The 12487-nt window shown below is 30.1% G+C and overlaps 2 protein-coding genes across 2 annotated transcripts; one reads left to right on the plus strand and one right to left on the minus strand.

The window, feature by feature from the left end:
* The first annotated feature begins 2763 nt into the window (after window positions 1-2763).
* Window positions 2764-4806, plus strand: LOC148203133 (transcription termination factor MTEF18, mitochondrial-like). The gene has a single exon (XM_088106457.1). The coding sequence runs from the start codon at window positions 2882-2884 to the stop codon at window positions 4634-4636; it is 1755 nt and encodes a 584-aa protein (XP_087962583.1). The 5' UTR covers window positions 2764-2881; the 3' UTR covers window positions 4637-4806.
* A 1791-nt stretch (window positions 4807-6597) lies between these two features.
* LOC124845903 (GDSL esterase/lipase At2g04570-like) lies at window positions 6598-8444 on the minus strand. The gene is made up of 3 exons (XM_047323095.2): window positions 8013-8444; window positions 7242-7731; window positions 6598-7132 (listed from the first exon to the last, which is right to left on the minus strand). Exons 1-3 carry the CDS (start codon window positions 8397-8399, stop codon window positions 6936-6938), a joined length of 1074 nt encoding a protein of 357 aa, XP_047179051.2. The 5' UTR covers window positions 8400-8444; the 3' UTR covers window positions 6598-6935.
* Between the last annotated feature and the right edge of the window lie 4043 nt (window positions 8445-12487).

A 12487-nucleotide genomic window follows, 5' to 3' on the forward strand; every position in this document is an offset into this window, starting at 1 on the left:
AACACTAATATTTATGCTGGAAGACATAGTTCCTTTTTTCTACGAGGAAGAAAACAAGAGTATATGAAGAGGGTTAGCAATTGCAATCCCAAGTGACCTTTTCGAAACTTGAACATAGTCTTTGCTTACTATATCTGACGGTGAAAACAGTTTGTATGACTCTCTAAACTAGTTTCTATCACCACCTTACGTGGAATCAGTTGTTGAATGTGATGAAACCTTGGCAGAATTTTGTCTGAGACATTGTGTTTATCTGAGAATTTTGCATACACACACCTCTTGTCCTTGATGATAAAAGGGCAGCTGAAGTTGTAATAATGCCGAAGAATCTAAATCTGAATGTACACTTGGAGATGATGCGAGTGTTACAGTTGCTTGTATTTCTGGAGTTGGAATTGTCAAGTCTGAGAACACGTTTCTGCTGGTTGAGGAAGCCTTGCCTGGCACCAAAGTTAAATCAAAATTGTTGAGAAAGTCTCTATCTGATGAAGAAAAGCATGATATGTTCAGGTAATAGTCACAGCAGCTGAATGAAATGGTTCAAAGGTATTATTAACAAGTGCTCAGGTAGCATGTCTCCCTCAAATTTGTCAAGGCTACTAGAAGCAGTTTTGAATATTACGAATGAAAACTGCCCAACAAGAGGTAAAACTGCTAATGCTCTCAGGTTTGAACCATGAAGAATATTCGAACAAAAACAGCCAATATCGACATTGAAGTTCAATGAACCATAAGAAGGATATCATAAATAAAATTATCTTTAGTAGTTGTGAAACTTAGGTTTTCCCTAATAGTTTTGGCAGTCTGCTCAAGCATGAGTGTGGCTCATATGTACATGGCTTTCTTGTTCGATGTCTAGTCACTTCTAAAACTAGCTTGGATGAAAAAAAAATCAGAAAAATGGAATTAAAGTTGTATGGATGCTCAAAGACTGATCAATGAACAAGCAAGTACTTTCACCTCTTTGCAAATACAATTTCAGATTTTCAGCATTGGTAGTATAAGAATTGGGACGTCTCTGGCTCACATTCTGTATGAAGCTAATATTGTACTGACTAATTGGCAAAGGAAGGCTCGTGGAGATGATGATATGCTGGCGTTTTGGAGGCCGCAGCTTTTGTTTATATATAGTGTTATAAATTACACAAATTGTACTTTCACCTCCTGTATGAAGTTATATCAGATCAGTCTATCCTTTCTCAAGTCAATGTATGCTAATGGACATGAAATACAATGTTATGTTATACAAATTAAAAGCTTGAGCAGCAGCCTCTTAAAATAAGGAAAAGCAAACTCCACTTTATTACAATTAAAAAAAACATCTTTTAAAATTGTAAAAGTAATTATAAAATATTCTACACTAAGTACTTAACAAGAAAACACTAAAAAATTATTTATTTTCGTCTATTTGTCATTAATAATTATGGTAAGAATTTAAATAAGTCTAAGTCTTAAATTAAATAAGTCTTAAATTAAATAAAAATTAGAAAATTGAACATATCTTAAATATTATGTGTCATTAATGTAATATCTATCAGCTAATTTTTGTTAAAAGAAATTATTAGTGATATCAAAATCACAAATTAATGGTAAGGTTTTGAATTAAAAATAGTATAATTTACTATACATTGATTCTCCTGCACTTCCTTTTTTTCCTTTTGTATCTCCAAAATTACATATATAAACTTTAATTTTTTATTAAATTAATTTTCTTTTTACTTTTCTCTTCTCTTCCTTCTGGTTTCATTGTACTTCTTTTATTTCTTAATCGGGATTAAGATTCTAGATACAAAAGTCAGTTAAGTTTCAAATACTTTTCGTTTTTAACCAACTTTCGAAAATCAACAACCTCAGTATCTTTCGAAAGTTAGTTTCTTGTAATACGTAAACACATTTATTTTTTAAACATATTTTGACATATACTTTAAAATAAAAAATAACCAAAAATAAATAAAAATAATAAATAATAAATTTTAAAAATTCAAAATAAAAAAAATCAAAACAGAAAATTTTTTTAACAAAAAATTTAACGTTTCATTTTTTGTTATTTTTATTTAAAATTTTGTTAAATTTGTTAATTTTGTTTTGTTTGTTTTATTTTGAATTTTCAAAATCTATTATTTATTATTTTAAATTTTTTTTGTTATTTTAAATTTAATACGTTTTTTTCTTAAACTCGAAATATGTTTAAGGAATAAACTTATTTTGAATCACGGTTCATGACTTTTTACCTTTCTTCCTTTCTTGAACCGCTTTCGAAAATCCGTTAAAAAAAATGTATTTGGAACTTTTGAAGAAAAAAAAGAAAAAAAGTAAAAAAATTAATTTAATAAAAGTTAAAAAATATATATATAATTTTGGAGGTGCAGAAAAGAAGAAAATGTGCAGGAATAATCACTTTAGAAACTAGTCATATTTATATTTAGATTTAATCATTTTATTTGTGAAAAGTGTGTTTTTTAAATGGAAAACCTAACATTATTATTTTCATAAAAAATATAATTTCAGAATTAAGAAAAATATATATTTTAGAGGACATTGTTGCCGTTAACACAGTGAATTTAATCACCAACATAAAGACTTCTTTTATTTGATTGTTCAATAATAAACATAAAACTAATGACAAATGATAATTATTAAAGATTATATACTTACGTATGAATGAACCTCTTAAAATATTTGCTAGAGGTAAAGTAAAATAAACTTTAAAATCAACAAAAATAAGGTCATTTATATCGTTCTTCTTCGCCCCTTTCAGTTGCATTGACCTTAGCCATAGCTGCCACTTTAACTGAAAATGTACCGTGTTGCATTTTGATGCCTCAAACAAGCGCCCTTTGTAAATGCACGCATCCCTGTCGCGAAGGGTTATTTCTTCCCGATGATTTCCCACCACAATGGAAACCATCCCTTTCTTTTCTTCCATGGTTCATATAAAAAACCCCTAACAACACGAAACCCGTTTCCCCTTTCTCCCAAAGTTCCAAGCTTTCCTAGTTCTACGGCTACCCTTGTTCTTCAAGTCTCAAGGGTGCATTTCATTCACTCACACTTTTCTGTGAAACGATTATCTCGGCAGGTAAAGGGGAAAGTGCAGGATGTGCTGTTAGATTACTTGCATTCGAGCCGGGGATACAGCTTCTTGGATGCTGAGTTCATTAGCAAAAATTCACCATCTTTTGTTCAAGGTTTGGTGTCAGAGTTTCGTGGACAAGATGATGATGTTGCCACTTGTTTGAGGAAGTGGCTGTGGTACAACCCCATTAATGAGTTTGAACCATTCTTTGAGAGTTTGGGGATTAGCCCTCGTGAGTTGCCTTTGTTTCTCCCACGTGGTATGATGTATTTGTCTGATGATCATGTTATGCTTGCCAATTTCCACGTTTTTAGTAATTATGGAGTTCCAAGGAATAGGGTAGGGAAGATTTATCGAGAGGCAAAGGAGGTTTTCGGGTATTCTAATGGATTGCTGTTGTCGAAATTTCGAGGTTATGAAAAGTTAGGTTTGAGTAGATCCATGGTCATCAAGCTTGTTGTTTGTTGCCCTTCACTTTTGGTTGGTGAAACAAGTGTTGAATTGGCCAATGTTCTGGATTGGTTGAAGAAAATTGGTATTGGACTTGATTGGATTGGGAATTACATGTCTTGTTTGAAAACATATGACCCAAGAAAAATGCTTGATGCTATACAATTTTTTCATAAAGTTGGTTATTCTGAAGAACAGATGCACAATTTCTTCAAGGAAAACCCCGCATTATTACTGGAAGGTCTTGAGAAGAAGGTGTATGTATTTTTGGGTGTAGCATTTAAGTTAGATCTCAATAGGAATGCAATTTATTCTTGTTTTGTTGAATATCCTCATATCTTGACTAAGAAGTGTGGAAAAAATCTTTTGGGAGTGATTGGCTTTTTGCATTATGTTGGAATGGATATAGATGACATTTCGCGTATCTTGTCTAACCACATGCATCTCCTGAGCTCACATCCCTTGAAAGGCCCTAAAGCTGTTTGTTCGCAGTTAAAACTTAGAAAAGCTGATCTATGCCAAATCATAAAGGATGATCCACTGAAGCTAGTTAGTTTGGCTTCAAAACTGAAACAGAATTCTAATTTACAGTTATTGCGTGACGACCCAAGTAAACATTTGGAGAAAACAACATTCTTGCTGAAGTTGGGATATGCTGAGAACTCTGAGGAGATGGCAAAAGCAATAAAAAGATTCCGAGGGAGAGGTGATCAATTACAGGAGAGGTTTGATTGCCTTGTTGAAGCTGGTTTGGACTATAACATTGCACTCAAAATGATAAAATGTGCTCCTATGATTCTAAACCAGAACAAAGTTGTGATTCAAAAGAAGATTGATTTCTTAAGAAACATTTTAGGTTACCCATTGGAGTGCGTCGTGGCATTTCCGGCATACTTGTGTTATGATTTAGAGAGAATCATGCTCAGATTTTCAATGTATGCTTGGGTGGCAGAAAGGAAAGCAGCAAAACCTATGATGGCCTTGAGCACTATCCTCGCATCCTCTGATGAAAAGTTTGTAAAATACATTGTGAATGCACATCCTGAAGGTCCAATCATCTGGGATGGTCTAAAGAAGTTATTGCAAGATAAGAGCCAGCTCTTCCCTTAAGTTTTGTGAAGTGTCTATTTATGTTAATATATGCATTACTAAATCATTTTAGCCAAAAGAATTTTTTCTTTTGATATAGGAGATGTCTTTGCAAAGGAATAGGCTGTTTTTCTTTTATGCACGATAAAATTCTATTTCAATAAAGAAAAAGAATTATTTTTTTCTTTTTATTCTTTGATGTCTGGGTAGACTGAGGTTATATAAGTACTACGCAGGCGTGCCAGCTTAATTTTCCCCCCACTTGACTTGGTTTTAGCTATTTCCTTTATTTTGGACAATTAAGAAACATTAAATGAATGATAGTGAAGAAGGAAATTATTTATAGTAGATGTCTGATAAATCTGGTCAGGACAACAGAAACTGTTATATTAACTATAATATTTTCATGGTAATTGAGGTGATCTGCTTCAAATAAGGCTTCTTTGCCATTTCTTTATGTAGTGTTTCTACAGAGTGTTTTATCACAGCTGGGACTGTGGTTTACGAATAGAAGTTTCCCGTGTTTAGTAGAATAGAACAGAATTAACATATATTACTTTATGCGTATCAGTCAAAAGTACCAAATTTCAGGATAATCTATTAGTACTAATCAATGGAAAACAATCTTCATATATGATGATATCAATAACCAAAAGAAGAAACAAAATACATATAGTGAAAGAGGACAAGCCTTAACATCTCTTACGTGAGAATATGTTAGTACTAAGATGTTAATAGACGATTTCTTCTTATGATAATGCAACTTTCTTATTTATATATTGATCTATGATATTCAAAATTGAGTAATTGACAGAATCTTTTAATCATCAAAGTCTGTTTCTTGCACTGTATACAATATAGCATGGCATGATTTCTTCTTACATAAGCATTTCCTCTGGTCTACAGTGTGACTTAGCAAGTTAACTGCCAAAAATTGAATTGACTTATTATTAGTCATTATTCTCTTCATTGTCCTTTTAGTTTATTTGCTTGTTTTGTATTGTGCGCTCTGCCTTCTGCCTGTCGGTATGTCATTTTTGTGTTTTGTCCTCCTCTAGGCCTAATATTATGTTTGTTCCTTGTAATACTTGAAGTATTTTGGTGTAGTTTAGCAGGTGAAGCTATAAATCGTAGGCATATATACTTTTGTTTCCTGCCATTGATAGACGAAGGTACTGAGACTATTCCCTTTGTATCAGTCATAGACTTCTGAATTATATAGAAACTTACAAGACATTGATACTGTTAACTGAGGCAATGAGAAATAGAAATCGTATGAAACATAACTTGGTTGGGTTAATGTACATATTAATACATATATGAAATACACTTGGATGTCTAATCATAACATTCTTTTTCTTTTGCATCAAAGAGAGAGAGAGAGAGAGGATGGTTAGTCCAGTCCAAGGGTTAAACACACCAAAATATTCCATGATTCAAATTATGAGCCAAATTTGTTAGTCATGGGGTGAGCAACTAGGTGAGTTTTTCGTCATGTATATGATCCCTCACAATTTTAGCAACTTAACTTGATGCGGCATATTGACTCCTAGGACATCTTTGTACTTGCTTGCTGGCAGTTTCCTATTTAGTTTTGTTATTAAAGCCCCAAAATTGGTTTTATTAGTTGCATGATTTGGTATTGGTTGTACTAATGTACTTTCTTAAAAGTCAAAAGTTGTGTGATATCATGATAAATTTGACAATCACAAGTGACTGACTTTCAGGAAATGTTCATGCACCGTTCATAAGCGATACGATAGATGTCCTAGAAAGGATGTCAAATTAAGATGCTGATAATTAATAAAGAGTTCATATCATGTTGTCCACCAAGAGTTAATTTGATGAGCATGTGTGAAACCAAGTTTGGATGAATTTCTTTAGATTTAGAGGCTTTCTCAAAAGTGAATTTGGCAATGTGGTAAGTATTTGATTTTTCCTATAAATAATTCCAACTAAAGAAATAACAGGAAATTCTCTACTTGGGAGGATTAACGTTTTCCAAACCATGTATTGTAAATTGATATTACAAACTATAGACCCAATAACATAATAGGGCCAAGATATATATGTGAAGGAAAACATACACAGGGGACGCCAAAGTAAAGTACCTGAGAAGTATAGATACTATATATTGTCGAAAACAAAAGGACTTATTTCTAATTATCAGCACATTATATGGTGAATGTGCTGTGTTGACATACTTGTATATGTACACATCGACATGCAGTCACTCATAGAAAGGCCAAATGGAAGTTTATGGCGAATGTGCAAACATGAAGAGGTAGCAGTACTTAAATAAAACTCCAGTTGAAGTTATTTATTGTAAAAATTGATATAAAACACGCAGCACCATGTACTTTGCAACAATACTATTTGTCTTCTCAGTTGGATGGAAAGAGTCCCAAAACACATATTTGGAAGCATCTGTGCAGCTGAACATCTGACCCCTGCTGCATGCGTAACCCATCTCAAACATTCCAGTGGCACAACATGCCACTGAGGTTGACTCAAATCCTGTAGAGAAAAAAATTGAATTATAATGATTGTGCATCATAGGTATTTTATATAACATATTGTGATAGGTATGACTTTTAAGATGCATGATTCTGGGGTGACAACATACCGTAAAGTTCAGGCTTTCTTATGATGTTCAACATAATGTAATACGGATTTGAAAACACCAATTTAATTCCAGGAAGCTCTTGGTTGAGCTTAACGGTCAAATTCTTCAGCCTATCATTGAACTCCAATGCTATGTTATTGAATCTGGCAACACAATCATTCCCACCAGCAATATTTGTGGTTCTTTCCAGTGGCAAGCATCCCATGGGAGGTAACCCTCCTAGGGATATCTTCCTAGCACCAAGTTCATAGAGGCTCCTTATGAAGTTCTCAGCTATTCCAGCAAGAAAAATTTGGTACTGTTGGGGTGTGAATTGGGATGCTCTACCAGGCATGGTGTAGTAGTTCTCAAGAAAGTCATTTGTGCCAAGACTGGTAAGGTGTAATGCATCAGTTATGGTCTCTTTTGCCTTGCTTTCACCAAGATAGGCACTCAAATTGTTTTGGTATCCCTTGTAATACTCTAATTGCTTCCATAATGGTATCACAGACTGCAACCAATATTCATTTCTTTCATATCAAACTAAACATGCATATATGGATAAATTGATTATTCAAACATAATAGCTACCTAATAAAACGGAATTAAAGGACAGACATGATATAAAAAAAAAATACCAAAAACAACATAAAGGAAAATGGGGCGACCTAAAATCATTATAGAAAACTTCAGAAAACCAAAACGGCCTAGAAAGAAAGAAAAAGAAAAGAGTTTGTTGAAAAGTAAAGAAAGCATTTGCACTATAAATAGTTTGAAAGAGACATGAATTACCAGAACATCTGAAGTTGCATTATCATAACCAGTTGCCGCAGAAGCAAAAGTGACCCCATTTGCAAAATCTGAAATATTATACTTAGGATCCAAGTACGCTGGCACACAAGTTTTGAGGCCAAAAGCCTCAGAAATAAAATCCGTTGGTATTTTTCCGTTGGAAAACCTCCCAGTGGCTTTTCCACCTTCAAAGTCACGCCCATATGGCTGGAAATTGCTCCTTGCAATGGTGGGGATGAAGTTGTTGTTACCGGCGTCAACGGAAGAGTCGCCAAAGACTATCACCGCCGGCACCCTGGCAACAGTCTCTCCCACTAGGGAGAGTAAATGAAGGAGCACAATGTGGAAGCATAGTAGTGATGTTATTCTTCTTCCATGCCCTTCCATTATGTGTCTGTGGTGCGTAGGGTGACTTTGGAGAATGGTAGGAAGTGAACTTGTGATAAAATAAATATTGGTTAGGATTATTAATGGAAGTTTGATCTTTTGGTGTTTGGGTGAAGAAGTTGGTGGCAACCATTATTGCTTAGACAAGAACACAGTTCTCTGGATGGGACGAGCATTCATGGATTTCTAGAGGGGTAAATTATACACGCTCTTTAAATTTGAATTTCTTTTTTTGAAAAAAAAATACGTAGTTAATGTGTTTATGTGAATAATTATAAAAAGAATCACTTCATTTTGCTTCCATAAAGAAAAATGTGAAAGTAAAGTTTTGTTATTTTCATTTTTCATTAGTGAATTCCTACCAAAAAGATAAAGAAAAAGTAGGAAAGTAGGAAACGGATGAAAATCATTTTATTTTCCATAGTAAACATTAATAAAAGTATATTTTATGAAGAGAAAGAGAAGTTAAAAGCATGAACATTATTAAGTAGACATTAAAATAAGTGTTGTTATTAATAAGTTAACATATTGATAATTTTTTTATTGTTGCTATTAATAAATTTTATCGTCTTTTGGACGAGACATTTTGTATGTTTTTTTTAACATACGACACTTTTATATGTTTCTTTGAACTCCCAAACATGAGCATTAGAAAATAATGTATTTCGAATTTGTTAAAAGGGTGAGAAGTTGAAGGGAAAAGACCAGTTCAATAAAAAATATTCAAAAGTAAATTACTTGAATTTTTGTTTGAAGAGGAAAAGAAATAAATTATCCACTACAGTAAATAAAATATTTATTGAAAAGGAGGAGGAATGGCATTACTTTTAGAATAAAATATTGTAAAAATATTTATAAATTAAAAAATAAATGAAAGCTAATATTACTATATATATATATATATATATATATATATATATATATATATATATATATATATATATATATAGAATCAAATACCTCAAATAAAAATAACTATCTTAATATCAGAATAACATATATTATACATCACATTATATCTAAATTATATTTAAAAAAAAAAAAGCGACAACGTTCCATCTCCTGCCTCAATCCCCGTGCTGGGGTATGTTAAGTTGTTGGAAATCGTAATTGCTTAGACAACAGCATTCAACATATTCTGGTTGAGTCAATGCTGGTTTACATTTAAAAAAATGATTAATGTATATTTTTTTAATATTATAAATCCATTATTTATTTTAGAATTAAGTATGTTTTTAGCTTTTTAATTTTTAGTGAAAATTAGAGTTAGTTTTTTTTTTAAATTTTAAACTAATTTAATCTTTTCTCTTTAAAACTGCCTTAATTTAATTTATTTAATCAAATTTTATTAAGTTTATTTGATTTTTTAAATGTGTTTTTCATTTAATATTGAAGTAGAAATGTATTAAATTGTACAAATACTACAAATGTTATCATGAAACACATTTAAATCGTTAAATAAATCTAATAAAATTTAGTTAAAATGATTAAATTCACACATTTTAAAAGTTTTTAGACTAAATTATATCAAAGTTTTGAAGGTGAACTATTTTCAATCTTCACTCAAAGTTAAGAAACCAAAAACATATATAACCCTTTATTTTAGGTGTATTTCAAGAATTTATATAAAAAATTCTAAAAGTTAAATTTGATTATATTGAATTAATAAATTAAAAAAAAAAAAGCAAGTGGAAATAGATAGTGTTTTATAAACATTAAAAAAAATTCAAAAACTAACTTATTTCCACTCCTTTAAGACAACATCATTAAATTAATTATTACATTTTAAGTATTGTTTCTTTTGAAATTCAAATCAATCCCAATTTTGTTTTTAAAAAATGTTTCAGAGAATTAAAAGAATTTATATTTAAGTTTTCTCCACGATTTATAAGAAATTATTGAATATACTTTAACAAACTCCTCTAATTAAGATATAAGAAATAAGAGTATCCCTCTCTAGTAAAAAATTAAGTAAACAAGAACTTCAATTATGTTGGAGAACGAAGATTTATGTTTAGAACATAATTTTTGTCTTCATATATAGTGTCTCATTGAAAAACTTTTATAAAATATCACCAATCAATCTTAAACATGACACATGGGAATGATTCATATATAAAATAAACTTGTAAAATGTATATAATAAATTATATGTTTATATAAAAAATTTAACATAAGTGAAAAATTAAATACTAAATAAACCAAATTTAGACATATTTTAATATATTAAATCATATCATTTTCTCTTTTCTATTTAATTTATTTAGACATTATAGTAAGTAAAGGTAAAGAGAAGATATGTAAAAGCCTATTGTTCACAAATTTCATAGGGAAAATATCCATGTGAAACAAAAAGCTATTATCCTCCACAAAAATATCCATGTGAGTATATCAACTCTTTTCTTTATTGAAAGGAGTAGTTATATTCGATTGTATTGGTGTTTTGCATCAAGGTTAATTATTTAAATATCTACTTTGTTTATATTGAAATCGTGATTATTTTTTATAACTCAGTATTATCTCCATTATTACTAGTGAGTGTTACGTGGTGGATATGGGTGTTTGATAACTGTTACTCTAATTCTATTGAAGTTTTTGCGCTTTAAGTGCATGATTGAGTGCCTACTCTATATTTTTGTAATTGTTTTTAAAATATTAACTAATGGATAAATGTGTTCATTATGATTCCCTCTTTGTCTATTGTCATTTGTGTTCAATGTATGGGAACAAGTTATATGATTTTTTTTTGTATTTTAGGTCTAATTTTTAAGTTAAAACTAATTTAAAAAAATGCAAAAAGTTTTTATCAGAGATTGAAAGATGCCATGTAAATATATGTTAGATATTATAAGATACAGAATTTACTTTGAATATTATAAAGTTCGACATAAATTTATATTATTCACATATTAGATTATTAATAAATGTAAAAAGTTAAAAGAGAAAACTTTTTTGTTTATATATAATATTGTCAGGTTTAAGTCATGATGCTCCAAAATGTTTGTAATGAGAATATCATAAGAGAATTCCATTAATATTATATTTTATCATATGTTGTATTATATGATGTGATTAAATAATCAGAATGTTACTATTATAACATAAAAATATCTTCCTAGAATAAGTAAGCATAGTTGCTACCTACATTGAAGATTGAATACATAAGCATAGACATATTGCATACGTATATAATCAATAGTCAAGCTACCTACATTGTTGGCATTCTAATCCTACAATTCTAGTTGAATCATAAAACTCAAAGTTCTATCCTTATTGTGGTTCAACTTCTCCAAAATGCCATAAGCTGAAGCTTTGCCCCTCATAATTTATATTATCCAAAACTAATCAATCTTAAAATTTGATTATGATATTCCTTAAGTCAATCTAAGATATTCATAGTAAAACCATTTCGAGAAAAAAACTAATTCAATTCATAATATGCTAAGTAATGATGAAATTGTTAAAACCCAATATTGAATTAGAAGTTCCTCCCTTGAATAAAAATCTTACCTAATAATGCAAAATTCCTTGTATGTTTAGTTATGTAATTATGCTTATTGAACAATTGTGTATAATTTGAAACCCCTTACATTGATGACATCTAAATATTTATTAAATATTATTTTAAAAAGAAATAAAGTAAAGAAATCTATTATATTATCAAAATTTTAATGTCAAAAGATTTTTTTTCAATATCAAACAATAATAAAAATATTGTAATTACATACATTTTAAAATAAATATCAAATAAATTAAGTGTGTTTTTATGACAATCTATATATACATACTTTTTTTTATACCATATGGTTTAAAAATTATAAGTTTTCTCGTTCAAGATAATTTAATTTCCTTTTATAAAATAAAATAATATTATTAGAAAGTAATTTTTATGTTTAATTTAATCATTATATAATTAGATTTACATTCTATTTATATATTATAATTTGATGTTAAAGTAGACTTTAAAAAATATCCACATAGTAGGTGTATTTGCCATCTTAGAGACTAATAATTGAGACATTCTCAGATACGTTCTCCATCCGTTTGATTCATTTGCTTTAAATCTGACTTTAATTTATAAAAAAAAA

The sequence above is a fragment of the Vigna umbellata genome, chromosome 2, assembly GCF_029865625.1.
Source record: "Vigna umbellata cultivar VRB3 chromosome 2, Vumbellata_1.0, whole genome shotgun sequence".
In the NCBI taxonomy this organism is placed as follows: domain Eukaryota; kingdom Viridiplantae; phylum Streptophyta; class Magnoliopsida; order Fabales; family Fabaceae; genus Vigna; species Vigna umbellata.

Bases quoted from the DNA above. Each gene is read 5' to 3' on its own strand.
- LOC148203133 (XM_088106457.1), top strand. From the start codon at position 2,882: ATGATTTCCCACCACAATGGAAACCATCCCTTTCTTTTCTTCCATGGT.
- LOC124845903 (XM_047323095.2), bottom strand. From the start codon at position 8,399: ATGGAAGGGCATGGAAGAAGAATAACATCACTACTATGCTTCCACATT. The intron at 7,732-8,012 runs GTAATTCATGTC...TATTGGTTGCAG, and splicing joins ATGCAACTTCAGATGTTCTG to TCTGTGATACCATTATGGAA. The intron at 7,133-7,241 runs GTATGTTGTCAC...TTTTCTCTACAG, and splicing joins AAGAAAGCCTGAACTTTACG to GATTTGAGTCAACCTCAGTG.